This window comes from Choloepus didactylus, chromosome 14 (genome assembly GCF_015220235.1).
Source record: "Choloepus didactylus isolate mChoDid1 chromosome 14, mChoDid1.pri, whole genome shotgun sequence".
NCBI classification, from domain to species: Eukaryota; Metazoa; Chordata; class Mammalia; order Pilosa; family Megalonychidae; genus Choloepus; species Choloepus didactylus.
Genome location: NC_051320.1, coordinates 24607161 through 24629742, shown reverse-complemented (window position 1 = coordinate 24629742; position 22582 = coordinate 24607161). Strand labels below are relative to the sequence as shown.

General features: G+C 38.8%; 1 protein-coding gene across 1 annotated transcript in view; it reads right to left on the bottom strand.

The window, feature by feature from the left end:
• The window catches only part of PREX2 (phosphatidylinositol-3,4,5-trisphosphate dependent Rac exchange factor 2), a 332829-nt gene that overhangs the window by 47039 nt on the left and 263208 nt on the right, over positions 1-22582 (bottom strand). Inside the window, exons 36-37 of the mRNA XM_037802580.1 lie at positions 12020-12086; positions 11576-11766 (exon numbers count right to left, since the gene is read on the bottom strand). Of these exons, the coding sequence (XP_037658508.1) occupies positions 11576-11766; positions 12020-12086 (258 nt within the window). The remainder of the gene's footprint in view (positions 1-11575; positions 11767-12019; positions 12087-22582) is intronic.

Genomic DNA, 22582 nt, shown 5'->3' with positions numbered 1-22582 from the left:
ACAGTTGAATAATATTCCATTGCACATATATACCACACTTTCTTTATCCATTCATCTGTTGATGGATACTTGGGTTGCTTTCATCTTTTGGAAACTGTAAATATGATGCTATGAATATCGTGCAAATAATGTTTGAGTCTCTGCTTTCAAATCATTTGAGTATATACTGAGACGTGGAGTTGCTAAGTCATATGGTAATTCTATATTTAACTTTCTGACGAACTGCCGAATTGTTTTCCATATTAGCTATACCATTTTATAATCTACCAACAATGAAAGAGTATTACTGTTTATCCACATCCTCTCCTGCACTTATGATTTTTCACTTTTTAATAGCTGTCATTCTGGTGGGTGTGAAATGGCATTTTGTTGTGGTTTTGATTTGCATTCCCTGTTGATGATGTTGAGCAACTTTTCATGTGGTTTTTTTGGCCATTTGTATATCTACTTTGGAGAATGTCTAGTCATTTTTTTTTGATTGGGCGGTGTGATGATTGGGTTCATGTGTCAACTTGGCCAGGTGATGGTGTCCAGTGGTCTGGTCAAGCAAGAACTGGCTATCTGTTGCTGTGAGGACATTTCGTGGACTCAAATCATCAGCACGTTGACTGCATCTATGGGTGATTACGTCTGCAGTTGGCCAAGCGGAGTGTCTTCTGCAGTGAGAGATATTTGATCTAATCATCTGAAGGCTTTTAAGGGGGAGATAATATCCTCAGCAGTCAGAAGAGAGAATTTTTGTCTACTTTGGCTAGCCAGCCTCTCCTGGGAAATTCACTGAAGACCTTCACTGGAATGCCAGCTTGCAGCCTGCCCTATGGAATTTGGACTCGTGTATCACCACGGTTACGTGATATACTTTTTATAAAATCTCATATTATTTACAGGTATCTCCTGTTGGTTCTGTTTCCCTAGGGAACCCTGACTAATACAGCTTTGGTACCAGAGTGGTTCTTGAGAAACAGAATCATAAAAATGGGTTTTTGCAATTGGTTTTCTACTCTGATTAGATTCAAAGGTACTAATGACTCTATTTCCAATAATCAAGATGGGACTGATAGTCCACGGCTTGAGTTGGCAGGAGAGATAAGCAAAGTATCACCATTTGATTCTGCTAATAATATGCTTATATGAGGCAAGGCTTTGGGTGACAGTGTTTTTGACATCTTAACCGAGTTTTGTGGAATTAAAAAGTATAATGGTAGTCGGCTGTTGTTCCAAGATATGCTAGACACAGTTATAAAAGAAAGGGATGAGCTGAAGGTTTCAAATTTGCAGCTAAAGTGCCATATAAAAGACGTAAAAGTTTCTATGTGTGCTCTGAAAAGGAAATCTTATTTCCTGTGGCCACAGATTTGAGATCTCTGAAAACCAGACCCAGGGTCTCACTGTGTGAGTGGCAGAGTTACAACATAAACTAAATTCTCAACATTGCATGGTATCTGTTGTTAAAGTGAGGGCACTGATTGGAAAGGAATGGGATCCAAGGCTTACAGAGATTGGAATGTTAGAGTGGATTTATCATGGAAAACCTGATCACACACCCCTGGAATGTCCAGAAGACACACCTTTTGCTAGGACTGTGAGGAATAAATTTGTGAGACTAGCTCCATCATCCCTGAAGAGTTCTGTAGTTGCCCTTCTTTGTAGGTCAGATATTACTGTGGGAACTGCTGTCACTGAGCTGGAATCCTTAAACACAATGGGGATGACTGGATCCTGAGTTGGCAGAAGCCATGTGGCAGCACTTAATTGCCAAAGAAAAGATGGGTGTGGCTACCATAGTGGACAGCAGACTCAAAGCAGCAGTCAAAATAATATGACTGGCAGAGACTTACAGCACTGGCTAGTAGATGATGCGGTACCTGGAAGTAAAATAGATGGGCAGTTTACTAAATTCTTGTTTGATCTGTATAAGCAGAAGAGTTCTAGGTCAAGTGAACAAAAGTCTAATTTGAATTAAAAAAACAGAGAGTCACGGCCCCTTAATCAATTCCCAGACTTGAGACAGTTTATAGACCCAGAGCCCCTTGAATGAGGGGAAGGCCATGTCCCTTGGGAAAGGACCCTGTTATACTGCCAAAAATTTATACTGTTAATCTTCTCCCAGCCTTCCCTAAGGGAGACTTATGGTCTTTTACCAGGCTAACTGTGCATTGGGGAAAAGGAAATGATAAGATATTTTGGGATTAGTCACTGGCTCAGAAGTGACATTAATTCCAGGAGACCCAAAATGTCACTCTGGTCCACCAGGCAGGGTAGGGAGTTATACAGGTAAGGTGACAGATAGAGTTTTAGCTCAGGTCCACTTCACATTGGGTCCAGTGGGTCCTTGGACCCATTCTATGGTTATTTCCCCAGTTCCAGAATGAGGGATAATTGGAATAGACAGTCAGCAACTGGCAGAATCCCCACATTGGTTCCCTGACTCATGGAGTGAAGGCTATTATGGTACAAAAGGCCAAGTGGAAGCCACTAGAGCTGCCCCTACCCAGAAAAATAGTAAACCAGAAGCAATATTGGATTCCTGGAGGGATTGCAGAGATTAATGCCACTCTTAAGGACTTGAAGGATGCAGGGGTTGTGATTCCCACCACATCCCCATTCAACTCTCCTATTTGGCCTGTGCAGAAAACAGACGGGTCTTGGAGGATGACAGCGGATTATAGTAAACTCAGCCAGGTGGTGACTCCAATTGCAGCTGCTTTTCCAGATGTTGTTATCACTGCCTGGGTAAATCAACACATCCCCTGGTACCTGGTAGGCAGCTACTGATCTGGCAAATGCTTTTTTCTCAATAGATGCTAGTAAGGACCACCAGAAACAGTTTGCATTCAGCTGGCAAGGCCAGCAGTTTACATTCACTGTCCTACCTCAGGTGTGTTATCAACTCTCCAGCCCTATGTCATAATTTTGTCTGCAGGGACACTGATTATTTCTTGGTCCCACAAGACATCACACTGGTTCATTATATTGATGGCATCATGTTGAATGGACTTAGTGAGTAAGAAATAGCAACAACTCTAGACTCGTTGGTAAGGCATTTGCATGTCAGAGGATGGGAGATAAATCCATCAAAAACACAGGGGCCTTCTACCTCAGTGAAATTTCTAGGTGTCCAGTGATGTGGGGCATGTTGAGATATCCCTTGTAAGCTAAAGGATAAGCTGTTGCATCTGGTCCCTCTTAAGACCAAAAAAGGCCTCACTGGATTTTGAAGGCAACACAGTCCTCAATTGGATGTGCTACTCCAGTCCATTTACTGAGTGACCAGAAAAGCTAATAGTTTTAAGTGGGGACCGAACAAGAGGTGGCTCTGTGACAGGTCCAGGCTGCTGTGCAAGCTGCTCTACCATTTGGGCCATATGATCAAACAGATCCAATGGTGCTGGAAGTGTCAGTGGCAAACAGAGATGCTGTTTGGAGCCTTTGGCAGGCTCCTATAGGAGAATCACAAGGCAGGCCCTTAGGATTTTGGAGTAAAGCCTTACCATCCTCTGCAGGTAACTACTCTCCTTTTGGGAAACACCTTTTGGCCTGCTGTTAGGCCTTACTAGAGACAGAACGCTTAACCATGGGTCACCAAGTTACCATGAGACTTGAGTTGCCTATCATGAGCTGGGTGTTGCCTGACCGGTCAAGCCATTAAGTTGGGCACGCACAGCAGAACTCCATCATAAAATCTAAATAGTATAAACAAGATAAGGCTTGAGCAGGTCCTGAAGGCACAAGTAAGTTACATGAGGAAGTGGCCCAAATGCCCATGGCCCCCACTCCTGCCACATTACCTTCTCTTTCCCAGCCCAGAGCTATGGCCTCTTGGAGAGTTCCTTACAATCAGTTGACTGAGGAAAAGAAAACTCAGGCCTGGTTTACAGATGATTCTGCATGATATGCAGGCACCACCCAAAAGTGGACAACTGCAGCACTGCAGCCCTTTCCTGGGATGTCTCTGAAGGACAGTGGTGAGGGGAAATCCTCTCAGTGGGCAGAATGTCAAGCAGTGCACCTGGTTCATTCTGCCTGGAAGAAGAACTGGCTGGAGGTGCATTTGTATACTGACTCATGGGCTGTTGCTAAAGGTTTGGCTGGATGGTCAGGGACTTGGAAGACGCATGATTGGAAAATGCATGAGGATGCATGATTGGAAAATTGGCAACAAAGAGTTCTGGGGAAGAGGTATGTGGATAGCCCACATGAAGATATTTGTGTCCCATGTGAATGCTCACTAGAGTGTGACTTCAGCGGAAGAAGATTTTAATAATCAAGTGGATAAGATGACCCATTCTGTGGATACCAGTCAGCTTCTTTCCCCAGCCACTCCTGTCATTGCCCAATGGGCTCATGAACAAAGTGGTCATGGTGGTAGGAATGGAGGTTATGCATTGGCTCAGCAACATGGACTTCCACTCACCAAAGACGACCTGGCCACAGCCGCTGCTGAGTGCCCAGTCTGCCAGCAGCAGAGACCCACACTCAGTCCCCGATATGGCATCATTCTCCGAGGTGATCACCCTGCTACCTGGTGGCAAGTTGATTACATTGAAGCACTTCCATCATGGAAGGGGCAGCAATTTATTCTAACTGGAATAGACACATACTCCAGATATGGGTTTGCCTACCTTGCCTGCAATGCTTCTGCTGAAATTACCATCCATGGACTTACAGAATACCTTATCCACCATCATGGTATTCCACACAGCATTACTTCTGATCAAAGAATCCACTTCACAGCAAATGAAGTGTGGGAATGGGAATATGCTCATGGAATTCTCTGCACTTACCATGTTCCCCATCATGCAGAGGCAGGTGGGTTGATATAACGGTGGAATGGCCTTTTGAAGACTCAATTATGGTGCCAGCTAGGTGGCAATATCTTGCAGGGCTGGGGCAGTGTTCTCCAGGAGGCTGTGTATGCTCTGAATCAGCATTCACTCTATGGTGTTGTTTCTCCCATAGCTAGGATTCACGGATCCAGGAATCAAGGGGTGGAAATGGGGGTGGCACCACCCACTATCACCCCTAGTGATCCACTAGAAAAATTTTTGCTTTCTGACTCTGCAACCTTAAGTTCTGCTGATCTACAGATCTTAGTGCCAAAAGGAGGAGTGCTCCCACAAGGAGATACAACAATGATTCCACTGAATTGGAAGTTAAGACTGCCACCTGGCCGCTTTGGGCTTCTCATGCCTCTGAATCAACAGGCAAGGAAGGGGATTACTGTACAGCTAGGGTGATTGATCCTGGCTATCAAGGAGAAGTAGGACCACAACTACACAATGGAGGTAAAGAAGAGTTTTCTTGGAATATAGGAGATCCTCTAGGGTGTCTCTTAGTACTACTCTGCCCTGTGATTAAAATCAATGGAAAACTGCAACAACCCAATCCAGGCAGGACTACCAATGGCCAAGAAACTTCAGGAATGAAGGTTTGGGTCACCCCTCCAGGCAAAGAACCACAGCCAGCTGAGGTGCTTGCTGAGGGTAAAGGGAACATGGAATGGGTTGTGGAAGAAGGCAGCAATAAATATGAACTATGACCACATGACCAGTTACAGAAACGAGGTCTGTAATGGCATGAATATTTATTTCTTGTTTCATTATGAGTATGTTTGTCTTTGTACATGAAGCAAATATCTTTGTTTTCTTCTCTATCTTTTCCCCCTATCAAATGACATAAGTTGTCTTGCTCATGTTATAATATTTAAGTTATAGGGTATCAAGTTTAAGAGTGAATATTACCCAAGGACTTGCACCCTACTCTGGAGAGATTTACTGCATTTCCAGTTGTACACAGGACAACTGTGTATTGTTAGGCAAAAAATATGCCTGTTATTATTTTTATTTAGAGAGTAGGCTGATGTGCATAGCTGCTAAATTGATAAGGGGTGGACTGTGATGGTTAGGTTCTTTCAGTATAATGTTGAATAACAGTGGTGGACAGTGGGCTCCTTGTCTTGTTTCTGATCTGAGAAGGAAAGTTTTCAGTATTTCATCACTGAGTATGATGTTACCTGTGGGTTTTTCATATATGTCCTTTATTGTGTTGGGCAAGTATAAGTGTTGATTGGGATGGAATCCTTTGATTGTTTCCATGGAGATGTGACTCATTCAACTGTGGGTGAAACATTTAATTAAATTATTTCCATGGAGATATGGACCCTACTCATCCAGGGTGGGTCTTGATTTAATCACTGGAGTCCTATAAAAGAGCTCACAAACAGAAGGAGCTCAGAGCAGCTGAGAGGAACACTCTGGAGACAAAAGGTCTGCTGGCAAAGCTAAGACAGGAACCCAGGCAGTTAGATGCACAGGAGCTGAAGAAGCTAAGAAAGGATAAAATGCCCCAAGAGCAACATTTTGAAGAATGCACAGGAGCTGAGAGAGGAGCTGGAACACAACCCGGGATCAGCAGATGCCAGTCACATGGGAGCCTTCCAAGCTAACAGAGGTTTCCAGACACCATTGGCTTTCCTTTGATGAAGGTATACTTGTGTTGATGCCTTAATTTGGACATTTTCATGGCCTTCAGACTGTAAATTTGTAACCAAATAAACCCCCTTTATAAAAGCCAATCTATTTTTGGTATTTTGCATAACAGCAGCATTAGCAAACTGGAATACCACCCTTGCATAGCTGGGATAAATGCCACTTAATCATAGTGTATAATGCTTTTAATGTGTTCCTGGATTCAGTTGCTACTGTGTTGTTGAGGATTTTTACATCTATCTATATTCAGAAGAGATACTGGTCTGTAATTTTCTTTTCTTGTGGTATCTTTATCTGGCATTGGTATTAGGGTGATATTGGCCTCCTAGAATTAATTAGGTAGTGTTCCATCCCTCTTCAATTTTTTTGGAAGAGTTTTGCAGGATTGGTGTCAATTTTTCTTGGACTGTTTGGTAGAATGCACCTGTGAAGCCATCTGGTCCTTGACTTTTCCTTGTTGGAAGGTTTTTAATTACTGATGCAATCTCTTTACTTGTAATTGGTCTGTTGAGATTTTCAGTTTCTTCTAGAATCAGTGTAGGCTGTTTGTGTTTCTAAGAACCTGTCCATTTCATCTAGGCTGTGTAATCTGTTGGCATACAGTTGTTCATAGTATTCTCTTATGATCCTTTTTATTTCTGTGGGATCAGAAGTAATGTCTCCTCTTTCATTTCTGATTTTAATTATTTGCATCCTCTCTATTTTCTTTGTCAGTCAAGCTAAAGGCTTGTCAATTTTATTGATCTTTTCAGCAAATCAACTTTTTGGAAAGTTTTTTTTATTCTCAATTTCATTTATTTCTGCTCTACTTTTTGTTCTTTCTTTCCTTCTGCTTGCTTTGGGATTAGTTTGCTTTTATTTTTCTAGTTCTTCCAGGTATACAGTTATGTCTTTGATTTGAGCTTTCTCTTCTTTTTTAATATAAGGATTTAGGGGGTATAAATTTCACTCTGAGGACTGTCTTTGCATCCCCCAAATTTTCATATGTTGTCTTCTTGTTTTCATTTGTCTCAAGATACTTACTGACTTCCCATGTGATTTCTTTCTGAACCATTTGTTAAGAGTGTTTTTCACTTCTCTGCCTGTTATTGATTTCTGACTTCATTCCATTGTGGTCAGAGAAGATGCTACGCATAATTTCAATCTTGAACATGGTTTTTGCGGAGGACATGATTCAATCACCAACTAAAGCAATACCAAAATATAATTTTCTATCTAGTAGAAGAAGCACACTATAAAAATGGATTATAAGACCCTTTGGAGACAAGGTAAGGGTGAAAATAACACACATCTATCTATCCTATTGGTTGTATTGTACATGAGCACAAACCTTTTTGGAATCAAAACAACAATACATTAACCAAAGAGGTTTAAACTCTTTGATGCAGTAAATCTATCTGAATGATATTTTTGTTTTGTTATAGCCTAATGGAAAATAAAATACAATTTTAAAAAAACAACATATAGAAATATTCTTCATGGCAGGCATTATTTGCAATGGAGAAAGAAATGAAATCATTAACCAAAATATAGTGAATTGCAGTGTACCACCTGATTGGAATATTATGTAGCAAGTAAAAATTGTAATTAGAAAGTCTATGTGTATACTCTGAATAAACATACACACAAGTATTTATACATACACATACATACATATTTGTTAAGAGCATAAAGCATATTTAATAACTATATATGCTAAAAACAACTGTTTAAATGTATGTTGTTTGATAGAGTTTGCAAGAGATGACACAAAGCAAAAATGAAAAGAGGCATGTTAAGATAGCTAATTTTGGAAATGTTTCCAACTATTAGACTACCTTTTAATATCATGCTTATATTGTTTAAAAGGTAAAACACTGATTCTAGAAAAGGACTTTGCCATTCCTCTCCCACTATTCTATAGCAAAGGTGATATTAAAATTAGGTAAATGGCTAAAGCCTGCATGCGAGTTCATCAGCAGACTTGTAATACACACAAAGCATTACCCTAGGAAAGAGAATTTAATAACAACAGAGCCAGGTTAAATGCTACGAGGAGGTTTTAATAATTCATAATGAATCCTATTCCTACTAATCTCACATTCAGTGTTGTAGATAGCGCTGGCATCTGATTTCAGGTTAAAACATCTAGACATTAAAACTAATTAATTTGCTATTTCATGCTGAAAAATCATATTCTTCTCAATAATACAAACTCTAGATGGTATAATTCAACACTTTAAAAATATTTTAGATCATTTTGCCAAATAAAATCAGAAATGTCAGAAAACTGACTATCTGATGTGGATACTGTATCATTGACTATTTCTCGATTTTAAAAGCAAAGGATAATAATAGCTTGTGTAAGATTTATTCTGAATCACATTGTGAGCTTCTCCCCGTTGTGGGAACCTGAGGGCAAACTTCAGTGTTTAGTGCAGGCTGCAGGTGTACATCTGCGTGTTTCTCTGCAGCTGTCTGAATTATAATTACTGAAAGATTATTTTAGGATCATGGAATTCTGATCCTAATATAAATTAGCACACATTTTATAATCAAGAAAAATCTATGTATAGCCTTCACTGAAAAATCAAAGGTTAGGTCAAACCCTCATTTTATTCTGGATAATAGAAAAATGAAACCTCCAAGTAGTACATACCTTGAATTCAATACCTGTCATGGGGCACTGGTGCCCAGACCTCAGCAACCATCTCCTGAATTGATGAGATTAAAGCTATATTTATTTTATATTGTTGAAATGGAGGTCAAACTATTTTGGTTTCAACGTTACTTGTGATTCCAAAGAATATAGCAATTATAAAATAATGGTGGAATACCTATTTTTCTTGTGCAATATCAAATTCTTAAATCGCTTACTGAAACTCTGAGAGAATAATTTGGACAAATGGGTCAAGGTTTCCTATGATTAAATGGTAGATTTAATTGCATTAGCTTTCAGTAAATTAATGCAGCCATAACAGGGTATGTTGTAGCTTCAAAGTATGAAATACCTCTTGGTTGACACAGTGTGCCCATCGCCAGTAAAGATCTTCTACTAGGATAAGATGTGAACATAAATAATTTAGGCAATGACATTGTGCTATAGCCACGAAGGGCTCCTTTTAGTTCCTTGAATGCACTAAGCACGCTCCCACCTGAGGATATTTGCACTTACTGCTCCTTATGACAGGAATGCTCTTTCCCTGAGAAATCTGCATGGCGCACTCATTTGTTTCATCATGTGTATCTCTAATGAAGTATCACCTCATCATAAGGTACCACCCCTTCCTCCCTTCCTGTCACCCTCTACCCCTGCTTACTCTGACTTCTCTCCTTTTTTACATTTATTCCACCTGTCACATTTATGCATTTATATGTATTTATGTGTTTACCACTTTATCATCTGTTTTCCCTTAACATACCATATACTTTAAGAGATTAGGGAATTTGTTTTGTTCAGTGGAGTATCTGCTACACCTGGAATAGTGCCAGCCATTAACTGGTACTCAAGGAATATTGAACGAATGAATGAATGAATGGGAATAAAGTGAATGAACATGAATTCAGCAGAAGGGCTACATCATTTCTCTGCAGGTGAAAGGTATTATGGAATAATAATTCATGCATTAAGTTGTAGACCTGATATTTTCAATTACACTCTTAAGAAGCTTTCAATAGAGCGTAAAGTATACAGCAAATTATAATCACAGGGAAAATACAATATATTTTGTCAACCATAAAAACGTAAAGCTCCCTTCAGAAAAATCAAGTCTTGCCAAGTGTCTTAAGTAAATTCATGGTGTGCAGAGTTTGAAACTAGAGTTTGGGCTAGCCAAATCTCAATGGAATTTCACAGATGAAAGCCGCCTGCTTCGGATGGCCTTTTTCTCACCTACCCAACCCAACCCAGCAAAACCCAATTCAAACACTGCCTTCTCCATGGAAACTTCCTACTGCTAACCATTTTGAAAACCTACTTTACTCTTGAATCTAAGTTTTGACCAGTAACTGTCCTAAGCCATTTATTTTTTCTGGTATTCTAGGTCTGCTGTCATTGCTGACAATGTTCCTGCTTTAATATCACCAACAAGAGTGTGGCCACTTTAAAGGCAGAAATGATGCTGCACAGCCAACAGAATCGACCACAGTCCTTGGCAAAGATTAAGAACCAAGGAAATGTGAATAAATAAATGAAACCCTCCTTAAACTCTAATTGGCTTAGTACTAAAAAAAGGGACTAGGTCTGGTGACAGGAGGCTAGTTGCCTACATGGTTTAAAATGAGGACTGAATTTTGCCTTATTATTTCCAACTACCTGGTTTTACCTCCTTGTGAAATAGTGAGGTGACAGAAGAGGAGCAACTGACTATGAAGGGAGAACTGGCATAGGGGTCCCTCAATCCCACTTCAAGCTGCCCTTGCATAGCCACATCGACCTTGGCGGTCCCAGACATAGCAAAGCTGCCTAAGACAAACTGCCTGATGATGTAAAGATGGTCCTTTACATTTTCAGCAAAGCATATTCCCGTGGGCTCATAGACAAACTGCCTGATGGGCTCATAGACAAACTGCCTGATGATGTAAAGATGGTCCTTTACATTTTCAGCAAAGCATATTCCCGTGGGCTCCAGGATCTAATTCTGACAATAGCGACCTGGAGGTAGCATCTAGCTTACAACAATTGGCTCATAGGAATCTGAACCACTTCAAAGTGGAATGTCCATCAAGCATGGTGGAAAAACAGCTTCACTGAGCTGGTTGAATCAGCTTCCACTAAGCAAATTCCTACAGGGATTAGAATAGTTATACATTTTTGTACCTAAAGTACAAATCGTTTTATACAAATACATGGTTGATAAGATTCTGGGCCACAATGATATAAACGTGGGATTGTATTCACTTCTATGAATAAATTGTCATGGGAAATACAAGAACTAAAACCTGAAGACATTGTGCAAGAAGGATCTATTTCCAAAATCACATTCCAAATACATTGTTGTCCTTAGATTGTTGCCAGTTTTAATTTCTTGCAGCCAAAATATAAACGAGAATCACTAAACAAAGTGCAGAGTCACAGAGATGCGAGCAAGGTGAGTGTGTTCACCTACCGGTGCACGCCGCTGTTGCACATGATGATGTGGCAGGCGCCCAGCCGGTCGCACAGCTCTGAGGACACGGACAGCAGCCCCACCCCTGAGGCGCTGCAGGCTGTGTTCGCGCAGGCCGCTGTGCGCTTGGATCTGATAAACGAAGCTACCAGTCTGTAGAGCTCATCCAAAGCATTGAGAGGCCTCATTAACTGCAGAAAAAGTGAAGGACCTAAAGTTAAAAAATGCTTGGGAGAAAATCCTTTCAGATAGATTCAGATAGGATGCAATTCATTGTTTGTATAGCTTTTAATGAGTGGTCTAAAATATGATTTTAATATGCAGATCACAGAATTGGAGAAGACAAATATTTGTAATGACACATTGCTCAAGAACAACAGAAAAGTCAAATAAGTGAAGTATGGAAAAGACCAACTGCTAACCCACGGAGTCACCTATTTTTACCTTATCTACATAGGCAGCTTTAGATGTGGAGTCTGGGGGTGAATTTGACTTGTCCAAATAGAATGCCCTGTAAGAATCCAAAGAACAGAATATCAGTCATTGTTAGGGGAAAAAAACAAAAGTGCATAAAAATGTTCAAGTTTCACTGAGGTTTTTTTTTTCCTTTCAATTATGTATGTATTTATTTATTTTCTCAGATATCACTAGGCACTGATTTTTGTTCCAGTCTTTGTGCTAAGGTGGGACAAGCTGTATGTTTGAAAAAAATTACATTTCCTGTCCTTAGTGCATGTAAACTCTAATAAACAAATACTGACTATATAACAAATTCTTACTATATGAAACTAAAGAACACGATGTTAGCAGAGGACTAAGTTTTATATTCTGTTGGGAGCTATGCAAAGAAGGCCTGTCTAAGGAAGAATTATTTAAAATTATCAGAGATGTGATAACTAGGAATGAGCCCAGAAATCACTGATGAGTAATACAGGAATAGAGGGAGAAGAAGTAAGGCCATTCCACCTAGAGGAGAGAGCATTCACTGGTAAGTTGATTAGACTGATGACTAATTGAAGGCAGTTGCCTAGGAGAGAGGAAGAGGTTGTCACCAAGAACTGCTCCAAGTTTTAAGTCTCTGGGTGACAGTTACGGCCACTATATATGGTTTGGATTATTACAGAAGACTGATTTTGTCAAAGCCCATCCATATAGCTGATAAGGAACCTCTGGGACACCCTGGTGGGGAAACTGAGTTTCTTTTAACGACAGGTGAATAAACATTTTGATAGAAATGGTTGCAGGAAAGTCAATAGTCTCCCATTCAAAAACCTGATTAAAGCTACCACCGGCTCCACTACATATCCTATGCCCTTAAAGAGATGACTTAACTTGTCATGGCCTCAATTTCCTCATCCACAATTTGAGGACAACATGAGTTTCTACTTCACAGGGCTACTGAGAAGATTAAATGAGTTAACGTAAATAAAATGCTTAGAATAGTGTATAGCATAGAATAAGTATTCATTAATGTTTGTAATAATTAGTATTATTACAAAAGCCAAAGAAATACATTTTTTCATGTGACTACTGGAGAACATTACCCAGTTTTCCTTTATTGTGCATGTATAAAATTATGAAAATAATACTCCAAAAATTTTAAGAACAGAAAGTCCAATTCTTTCTGTCACCAAGCTCCACCCAGATTGGAAGTTAAAATCTTTGAAGCAGCACTGGCTCTTTTTTGTCAGCAGGTTGCAACATGGTAATAACTATTTGCGTACACTAAATGGGGTCCTAGTGCCCTGAAATAAATTCAATTTCCAAAATTATACCTGGGCTTGCTTAACTATTGTTCATTACTAAACACAAACTTCAAGGAAATGACCCTTGAGGAAGGATTATATTTAAGTTTTATTTTAAACTACTATCTACTTCCAATGAGGTAAAATCATTTTGCAGATATGAGCACTAATATTGAAGCCACAAATTAATCCCAAAATAGCTGAACAAATTGTCCTAATAGATGTTCAAATGCAAGCTGATTAGATTTGTGTTTCAGGGCACTTTTTAGGATCTCAAAATATTGACAGACTATTATAAAAAACATGGGCAGTAATGGGCACAATGAGTGAGGGAACCCTAAGCCCAGAAATACACATGCAGACACCCACACAGACATATTATTTGTAGTGATGTTGGTGGTAGTTTGTCTTTTTAAGAAAAAGTAGCAAGGATTAATCAAATCTCAAACTTTAAATTAGGAAAGTTCTAACTCTAAAAGTAACTTTCAAAATAATCTAAGTTCATTCTTACTGAAAATTAGTTTTGTCACCTCTCAAACATACAATAAAACAACTTTTTAAAATATTTTAGCATCTAAAGTTGGTTTTTACTCATTATAATTCATTTTGAACTCCCAAGAGATTTCCACAGACCCTCTGCAGTTGTCTTGGCCTGAATCCCACAGGTATTCATGGATCTTTAGCACATAAGACCTCTAGAAGTATGGGGACCACAGCAAGTCTGAGGCAGGGTCCAGCTCACCATGACTGGGTTACAGTGACATGAACCACTGCACAGCAGAAGGTCCATTAAATGCCATGAAAATACCATTTCATGTAGCTGGTTGAATCAGCATCTACTAAAAGCACTAGATTGAGAGAAAATACCTACCAGCATTAAAGTCAAAGCAGTTTGAGGTCTCATTTAACAATTTTGTAGATTTCTCCAAAGAAGTATTAGAAGGAAGAAAGGAGCTTGAATTGTGTGAGGCACAAAAAACATGAAATGAGGTGAGGTTAGACTCAGTGAGCAATTTACAAAGCATGGAAGGTGTAGACTCTGTAAAGGCCTTATTGGTCATAAGGAGTTTGGATTCTATTCTTAGGGAATTGGGAGTTAATAAAGCAAAAGGCCATGTAACTTGCCTCATTATCAGAAGATTTGCTGTTTGTAAACTTTATTGTTGGCCATAAAAATTCATGTTTTCACGAAAAGTCTGTGTGTCTTTTTATTTCAATGATGCAGGTACATGTTTAAGATAATACTAGGAATCCATGTATACTTCATCATATTTTAACAGATCTGAGCATTTTGCCCTTCCCTTTTGCATCACCTTTATAGAAATAAAACATTACAGATCCAGTTGAAGCCTCCTGTTCACCTCTTCTCACTCCCATTCTTCTTCCAATTTCTCTGAGCTCCCCAGGGAAACCATTACCCTGAAGCTGGCATTTATCATTGCATCCATAACGTTTCTCACATCATTTGCCTTATTTTCCAATTACTGCATTTTAGGTGATCTTCTCAAAAATATTTTCCAAATGAGTAATTCTTTATTTGACTGTGTCGAGCCTACCATTTATCCTTTATAATGGGAATTTTCTTTCAATGACTATCTTTTTCATTTCCAATATTTCTGCCTATTCTTATTTAATTTCTGCCACTAAAAGGTAAACTCTCCACTAGTATGTAACTCCTTTATATGGATATGGAATTTATGTATTTTTGTTTACTGCTTTATCATCCACACATATAACAGTGCCTATGACATAGTGTGGTCTTATAAACATTTGTAAATAAATAATAATTGGATAATTGACTATTTTTGTTTCATGATTTTCTGCCTTTGTTTATTAATGGTCTACCTTTGTTTGTATCTCAAACATGCAAAATATACTTTACCAGTCTATTTCCATATTTAAATTTCTTCTGGATAAATTTATCTTCAATGGTCAGTTTTGTTGACTGTCTCCTTAGTGTTAGGTTTCCTCACATGTTTGGGAATTTTCTTTCTCAAGTTCATTTGAAGTACAAGTATTTCCTATTTAGTTTTTTGATATAGCTTCATCTCTTCTCTCTCATCATCCTTCTCTTACAAATGGTTTTGGGCCCATTTTGTACCCAGATCAACCCACCCATAAACAGTTTCATATTGGTGACTTGAGCATTACATTGTGTTGACGTCTGGATGACCAATAATCAAGGCACTGACCCAGTGAGGGATCTATTTCAGTTCCTAGCTTAGTGGTCATCTTGTCCTCCTCTGCCATCTTTAGCCTACCATCTCACAAAAGCCAATCTCTACAGATTTTTCAGACATTCCTTAGATGTGGAGGACTCCTTCTCTATGCTCTGGTTTCAGATAGTGAGGCTGGCTTGGGATTTCCATCTAGTATAGACTAACAATAACTTTTATTTCCAATTACCCTGTAGAAGTTGTACCAGCATCCTCTCTCCAACTCCAGAGCTTAGCAGGACAGAAGCCTCAGCAGCTTACGATTCATCACTTGCATTTCTTTTCCATTTGTGAGCCACAGCACAATAATAAATTGTTTTTGAGCTCAGCTGTGACTTTACATTTTCTGTCTTCATATTTTACTTAGCATTGCTGTATGCTTAGAACAGAGGCGGTGCCTCAAAGTGGGACCCTACAGAGCTACCTTGATCAGATGTCCTTGTGCCTTTTCTCAAGGTTGCTTGGTCAATAAAGTAATGTGGTAAAAAAGAGTACAGAACTCCACAGACAGATTACTTAGTCTCTCAGAACATGTTTCCCCATTTTAAAAATGGAGTTTAGAATTACCCAACCTATAGAGGATATTATGATACAAATTAAATTAATGCACATAAAGTGCTTAGCACTGTGATAAGCAAATAGGACTCATTCAATAGACAATAATTATTATTCAAGGGCATATAGTGGACAGCAATTCTAAGAGGATTTTTAAGCATAGCAAGGAATAATATCAAGGCTAAAGATGCCTCCCATTCCTCTGATGTCATCTAAGATATTTTATGACACAAGTACAGAGACTGAATTCAGGTAAACATTTTAAATTTATGTAATTCCGTGATCAGTGCGCAAACAAAGGTTTAGATCTAAAAAGAAAAGAACACCTTAAAAAACAGAAGAGATCATTAAAAAGCCTTTACCAGGTGCACTGAGAACAGAAATAGCAGCTTTTCTGTACCTTGAATCATTTGGGAAGAACCATATATGCAAAAACAGGACAAAGATCATTAGTACCACATAAGGAAAACTTCACTAGAGAAACCTGCCACTATAGCTGGCCACACTGAGCCCTTTTCCTTCTCAGAACATCTCAGAAAGAGATGTTCCCTTAAATAAGAATTCTCAGTAACTGAGCCAGTTAAGAGCAGGTCATGGTGATCTAATTCTGCTATTTTCACTTAAATTGACTTGGCAGAAATCTTCAAATTTTCAATAGGGCAAAATCCTTAAAGATGAAAAAAAACATGTTTGAAGGAAAGAGTCAGTAGAAAAAAATTATAGGTTTAAAAATGCATAAATGTCTACACCAAAATGAAACTGTTTTCTTCAGAAACGATCTCATCTTTTCTACACTGCTATATAGAAGCAACCAACCAACCAAACAAACAAAATCCCCACCAAGTGACATAACTGCCTCATTCAAGATAGTATTATAAAATAAAGGTCTACTAAAAATCTGCCTTGGTGCTAATGAAGTCCAGAGGAAAAAAAATAGAAAATATGTCCACCTCAATATGGGTTCTTTATTTATATTGCCAACAAATACTTTAGTTCAATCAATTATTTGTTAAAATAAGAATCTAGATTCCAGTCAACCAAGATGGTGGCATAAGGCCCTCCAGTGTTCCATTCCCCCATAGAATCTTTGAAAAACTAGCAAAAACTGGCAGAGTCATCTTCCTCAAAATCCCAGAAATCAGTTAAACAGTGACGGTAACTAAGCAAATGCCAAATCAAGAAAATCCAACTTAAAACATGGAAGGAGAAGTTAGCGGAGCCATTGGTGCCCCCTCTCCCATCCCCTTCCTTGAGTGGTGTGGAGCTAGCCTGTGGTCTGACTGTTGGGTCCCTGGCCCTGTCTACAGGGAGCAGTTACCCCTATGTCCAGACTGGGGTGCCTATATGTCACGGCCAATCTCTCAGGTGCAGCATGAAGGACTGAAACAGGAAACTTATGTGCCTCCCTCCCCCCACAACTTTCCCTGCAGGCAGAAGCATCTTCAGCACAGTTAATGATGTTAGATGAAAGGTAGAACTTAAAAGTGATGAACTTGGATATTTAGCTGTTTTCCAAGCCAACTGTAGAAGATGCAGCCTGGTTTCTTCTTGCAGTTTATAGTGAAATAAGAGTGGAAAGAGATAATCTGAAGATTGAACTGTTAAGCAACAAAGAAACCAGCAATGAATATTTTGGAAAATTCTCAGCCTATCCAGATAGTGTGCTCTGAGACTAGGGCCAGAAGCAGCTCTATAAAGGACCTCTTTGAGTTTCCAAGAACTGAGTCTCTGTGCAAGGGTTTAACTGACAAAAACTCTGCCAAAGAGATTATCCCTGGACATGGATCCAGTCATGCATCTTAGAGAACGCAAGGATTGGGAATGGAGGAAGGATCTTGGAAAGTTCAAGTGTCTAATGGTTTGGATGCCTGGAACTGCATGCAAAACTGACAAGGCTTTTGTGAGATTTGTATACACAGAAGCAATGCCTGAAAGGGACAGAGAAGGGATGAATTGAAGGAAGAATGTCTTCAAGTGTAGGACCATGGAAGCTGAGGTCTGCATTGAAGAGATCTCCTAGGGCCAAGAGAGAGGTCCCGCCACGTGTGCAAAGGGTTATGCAGGGAGAGTGTTGCCACCCCAAAGTTTGGAGTTGGTGAGACCTGTGCTCCAGAGATCTTGGAGAGCCTGGCCACCATCCCAATGCTCAGGGAGGGTGGGGTATGTGTCCCAGTATTCGAAGGGAGCCCAGTCACTATCTCAATGTTCAGAGAGGGTGGAGTATATGCTCCAGCATACATGGAGGGCCTGGCTGCCATCCCAGTACTCAGGGAGGGTGGGGTTTGTGGCCCAGCATTCACAGAGAGCCTGACCATCTTTCCAGTGCTTGGAGAGAATGGAACCTATAGCCCAGTGTTTGGGAAGAGCATGGCCTCTGCACAAGTGCTTGGAAGGGGTGGGCCTGCCATTCCATCAGGTCTGGAGGACAAAGAATCAAGCCACAGATAGGTCTCAGACCTTTAGATCTAATCAAGTTTTCCCTGCTGGGTTTCAGAAATATTTGAAACTGTGATTACTATTTTCCTACCAATTTCTCCATTCTGGAATGGGAATGTTTATCCTATCCTATGATCTCACTTACAAGAAATAACTAGAATATGCAAATTCATAGTCAGGAACTAGAATATAGGTTACCATGGGCCAGGTAGGGTGTAGGGAATGGGAAGTTAATGCTTAATTGGTACAGAGTTTCTGTTTGGGGTGATGGAAAGGTTTTGGTAATGGGTGGTGGTGATGGCAGCACAGCATTGTGAATATGATTAACACCACTGAAACTGTATATTTGTGGTTAAAAGGAGAAATTTAAGGGTTTGTATGTGTTATCAGAAAAAAAGTTTCTAAAAACCATAGGACTGTATAATACAGTGAACCCTAATGTAAACTATGGACTATAGTCAAAATTATAATTATTACAATATTGTTTCACCAATTGTAACAAAGGTACCACAGTAATGCAAAGTGTTACTAATAAGGAAAACTGTGCTTCCAAAGGGGATATATGGGAACTCCATACTTCCTGCATGATCTTTCTGTAACCCTACTTCTCTAAATTAAAAAAAAAAAAAAAAAAAAAAAAGTTAAAAAAAGTCAAGGTAACTACATTAAAAAATAAATAAATAAGAATTTGACCTTGAGGCTGCAATTAATTTTAGGTACTCCCCATAAGGGAAAAGATTATTCAGTCAGAAATTGGTTTATAGGTATTTATAGAATTTTTCAAAATATGAGAAACTGTGGGCAGGAAATAAATTTCTAATGTACTTCCCTAAATTACAAAAGTCTTCTACTACCCCTTAATCAAATTTTATTGGAAAAGTTAATGGCAAAATTGGATTAATGCCAAAAGTGACCATAGTTTATTATGCTTCTGGGATTAGTAAGAATGAAGTAATGGTTCTTTGTTTGAATAGAGCAAATCTTATTAAGAACATTTTGAAGGCCCTGCTGCTATTTCATATAGGCTGACTTGTTAGTTTCCTTGCATGCTGGCATACATCAGGCTTTAACTGTCATACAACTTTGGAAATTAACTCTATTATACAAAATGAATTTATTATGATAATATTTTTTCATTTAACCCTTATAGCATAAAATACTAACAAAAGAGTTGATAAAGCCATAAGTTACAAGTAGTGGTATAAATATATCCAGGTCAAATAGCTACAATGAAACTAATTTTGGCCATTTATCAGATACAAACTAGTAGTGAAGACAAGTACACAGATACCTATAAAAAAAGGAGGAAAGAGATAGGTAAATTAAAACATGCAAAGAATCACCAGGTATATCGAAGTAAGATCACATTATAGTATGGCACAAGGGTGGAACCTGGAAGAATGGATTAGATTCTGGACAGGTCAAAATGGGAAAGTAGCATTGCAAATGGAGATAACCCCATGAACAACAGAGCAGATACAGAAATAGTTGGAGCCAATTTGACTTAAGAATACATTCATGTAAGGTAATGAGAGAGACTGTTGGACAAGCAAGCTGAATCCATTTTGTGAAAAAATTAAATACCAAACTAAAGTATTGTAATTAACTTATTAAGCAACAGAGAATAACTTCATGGTAAACACACAGCTACATGGTAAAAAATGAGTGAATGGAAGGAAATACTTCATACATAAGGCATGAAAATTTAGGAAATTTAGAGTTGCAAAGACACTAAAAATGAAAAGAATCATTCAGCATTCATAGTGAGACCATGCTAATATAAAGAGGGAACTGATGTTTCCCTTGGGAGAAGGAAAACGAGGTTGGGGAGCATTGAGGTAATCTTAAGCAAATTAATGTACTAATTTAAGAATTAGGAAAATGCTTTCTCAACTGGGTCAAGAATTATGATCCTACAGGGTCCTTGTTTTTCACATGAGGACAGACAATGTAACAACCTGATTTGAGATATTTAAACCAATTTTTTCTGTCATAGGAAATACACAGAGGCTAACTGAATAACACAAGTGTCATTCTCATTTGGCAAACTTTTCTTTGTTGTGGGCAAGTTGGAGGCTATCCAATCTCTAAGCGAGATGACTGGGGCATACAAGCCACTGATGTTTTATAAACAACTTCAACATTCAGCTCAGATCTCTGGTATACTCTTGCTTTTCCCTTAGAACATTGCTTATGAAGTCATCTCTATACTGCTAATCATTTATGGAAATTTCTCCTTGGCTAAACCCCTAATATCAGGTCCTAGTCCAAAACATTCTAAACTGTATCAGGTTGCTTTTGTTCATTTTACAAGTATTTTGGATTTTTGCAGTTAGTTTTCATTTTAAAAAAGAACTAACAGTATTGGATCAATTTCAGGAAATCTTTCACAGGCATAGCTAGCTATGTCATTATTACAACGTATAGCAGTTGACCGCAAGGTTAACTGGGTGTGAAGATTATAATTATCAAAATGCATTTGACGACCATACCACCTTAGGAGGAAAAAAAATTTACAGAAAAAAAGATGATCTTATCTCATGGATAGAAATTGATCTTCTGTATAAATGAAAGTTGCCAGACAGGTTCAACCTGTGGCTGCATCTGGGAAAAGAGCATGAATGAGTAGGTAGGAGGACGTTCCTTTGCATTAGACTTGACTTCTGTGTAATATGTTCTACTTAAAGTTAGATGAAGGGAAATTTTGAATAATGTGATAATCTTGGATTTGTCTGAACGTCTTTTTGCCTGTCAAAAATAGAGTACCTAAGGTTACAGTTGACATAGAACTGTCTAATGTCAATTAACGGCTGCACAGTGCTTACAAAATCTCCTGGAAGGTTAACTAAACAATATGTGACCATAGAGCAAGACTTTCCAACATTAAAAAACAAAAATTTAAAGAAGTGTTTTTCTGTCTTCTCTTATGCCAAGGAAATTAAATTTGGTGGCAGAGGTAGTGGTTTCCTACTAATCACTACTGCTGCTGCCAACCTCATTTCACTCTTCTTGTCTCTGAGCACCTTCAATCATGGTCTGACTGGATTAAATCCTATTTTCTCCTTTCCGAATGTGCCTTTATTCCACTTTGATTTTTGTTCTTGCTTTTATAGGTCTGCTAGGGAGGCAGCCCTGTACTATGTGCGTATTCCCACAGATGCCACCCAGTGTTAGACTACTTCGAAAGTACAGGTTTTCCAATGGCAAGACCATGCTCTGCCATGACTGAACACAATCTCAGTAGAAATGGACAGAAAAGGCAAATCCTTAAAAATAAGAAAGTGTCGCCAAATAATAGACTTTATCAAATAAAAAATCTAATTGTACCCAGGACAAGCACTAAATCAAAAAATATTTCTATTTTTAAAATAACTCTATTTTATTTGATAATAGTTATATCTCAAGCAAGTTTGACATTTCATATTAAAGGAATTATGTTGGGTTTAAAATCATGAAAGTCTTATAACAGCCCAACTGATAGGAAGTTGACAGGTCAGCTCCTTCTCTACCATGTCTCATGGTATATACTATTTGACTCTTCTCTGTCTTCAAAATTACCCTTATAAAGTATAGATGTGAGCCTTTCATTACCTTGCTTTAAAATCACTTAAATTTCTTCTGTGCTCAAATTCTATAATTTAGTCTGGAGCATCCTAAGAATGTAGGACTAGACCTTCACATCCCATCTCTTGCCCCTTTGTTCCGCTATGTTCATGCTCGAGTCCCTGCACGCTTGCAAGCCTCCCCACCTTCTACCATATTGTTCTCTCTGCCTGGAGTGCCCTCTCACCTCATTCTGATTGGCAAAAGTTTATTGAGCCTCCAAAAACCCAGCTCAAGTATGACATCATCTTGAGAACTTCCTCTCTGGAATGAATTTACCTCATTCTATTACACAGAGTTGCATTCATTCTGTCCTTGTACTAAACTTCATACTCCCAGTGTTTCTTTTATTTGTAATCCCATAATCTAAGACACTGCCAGACACATAGCCTGTGCTTAATACTTGATGCAGTGTTGAGCTGAATTGAAATTTATTTCATGAGAGCTATAAA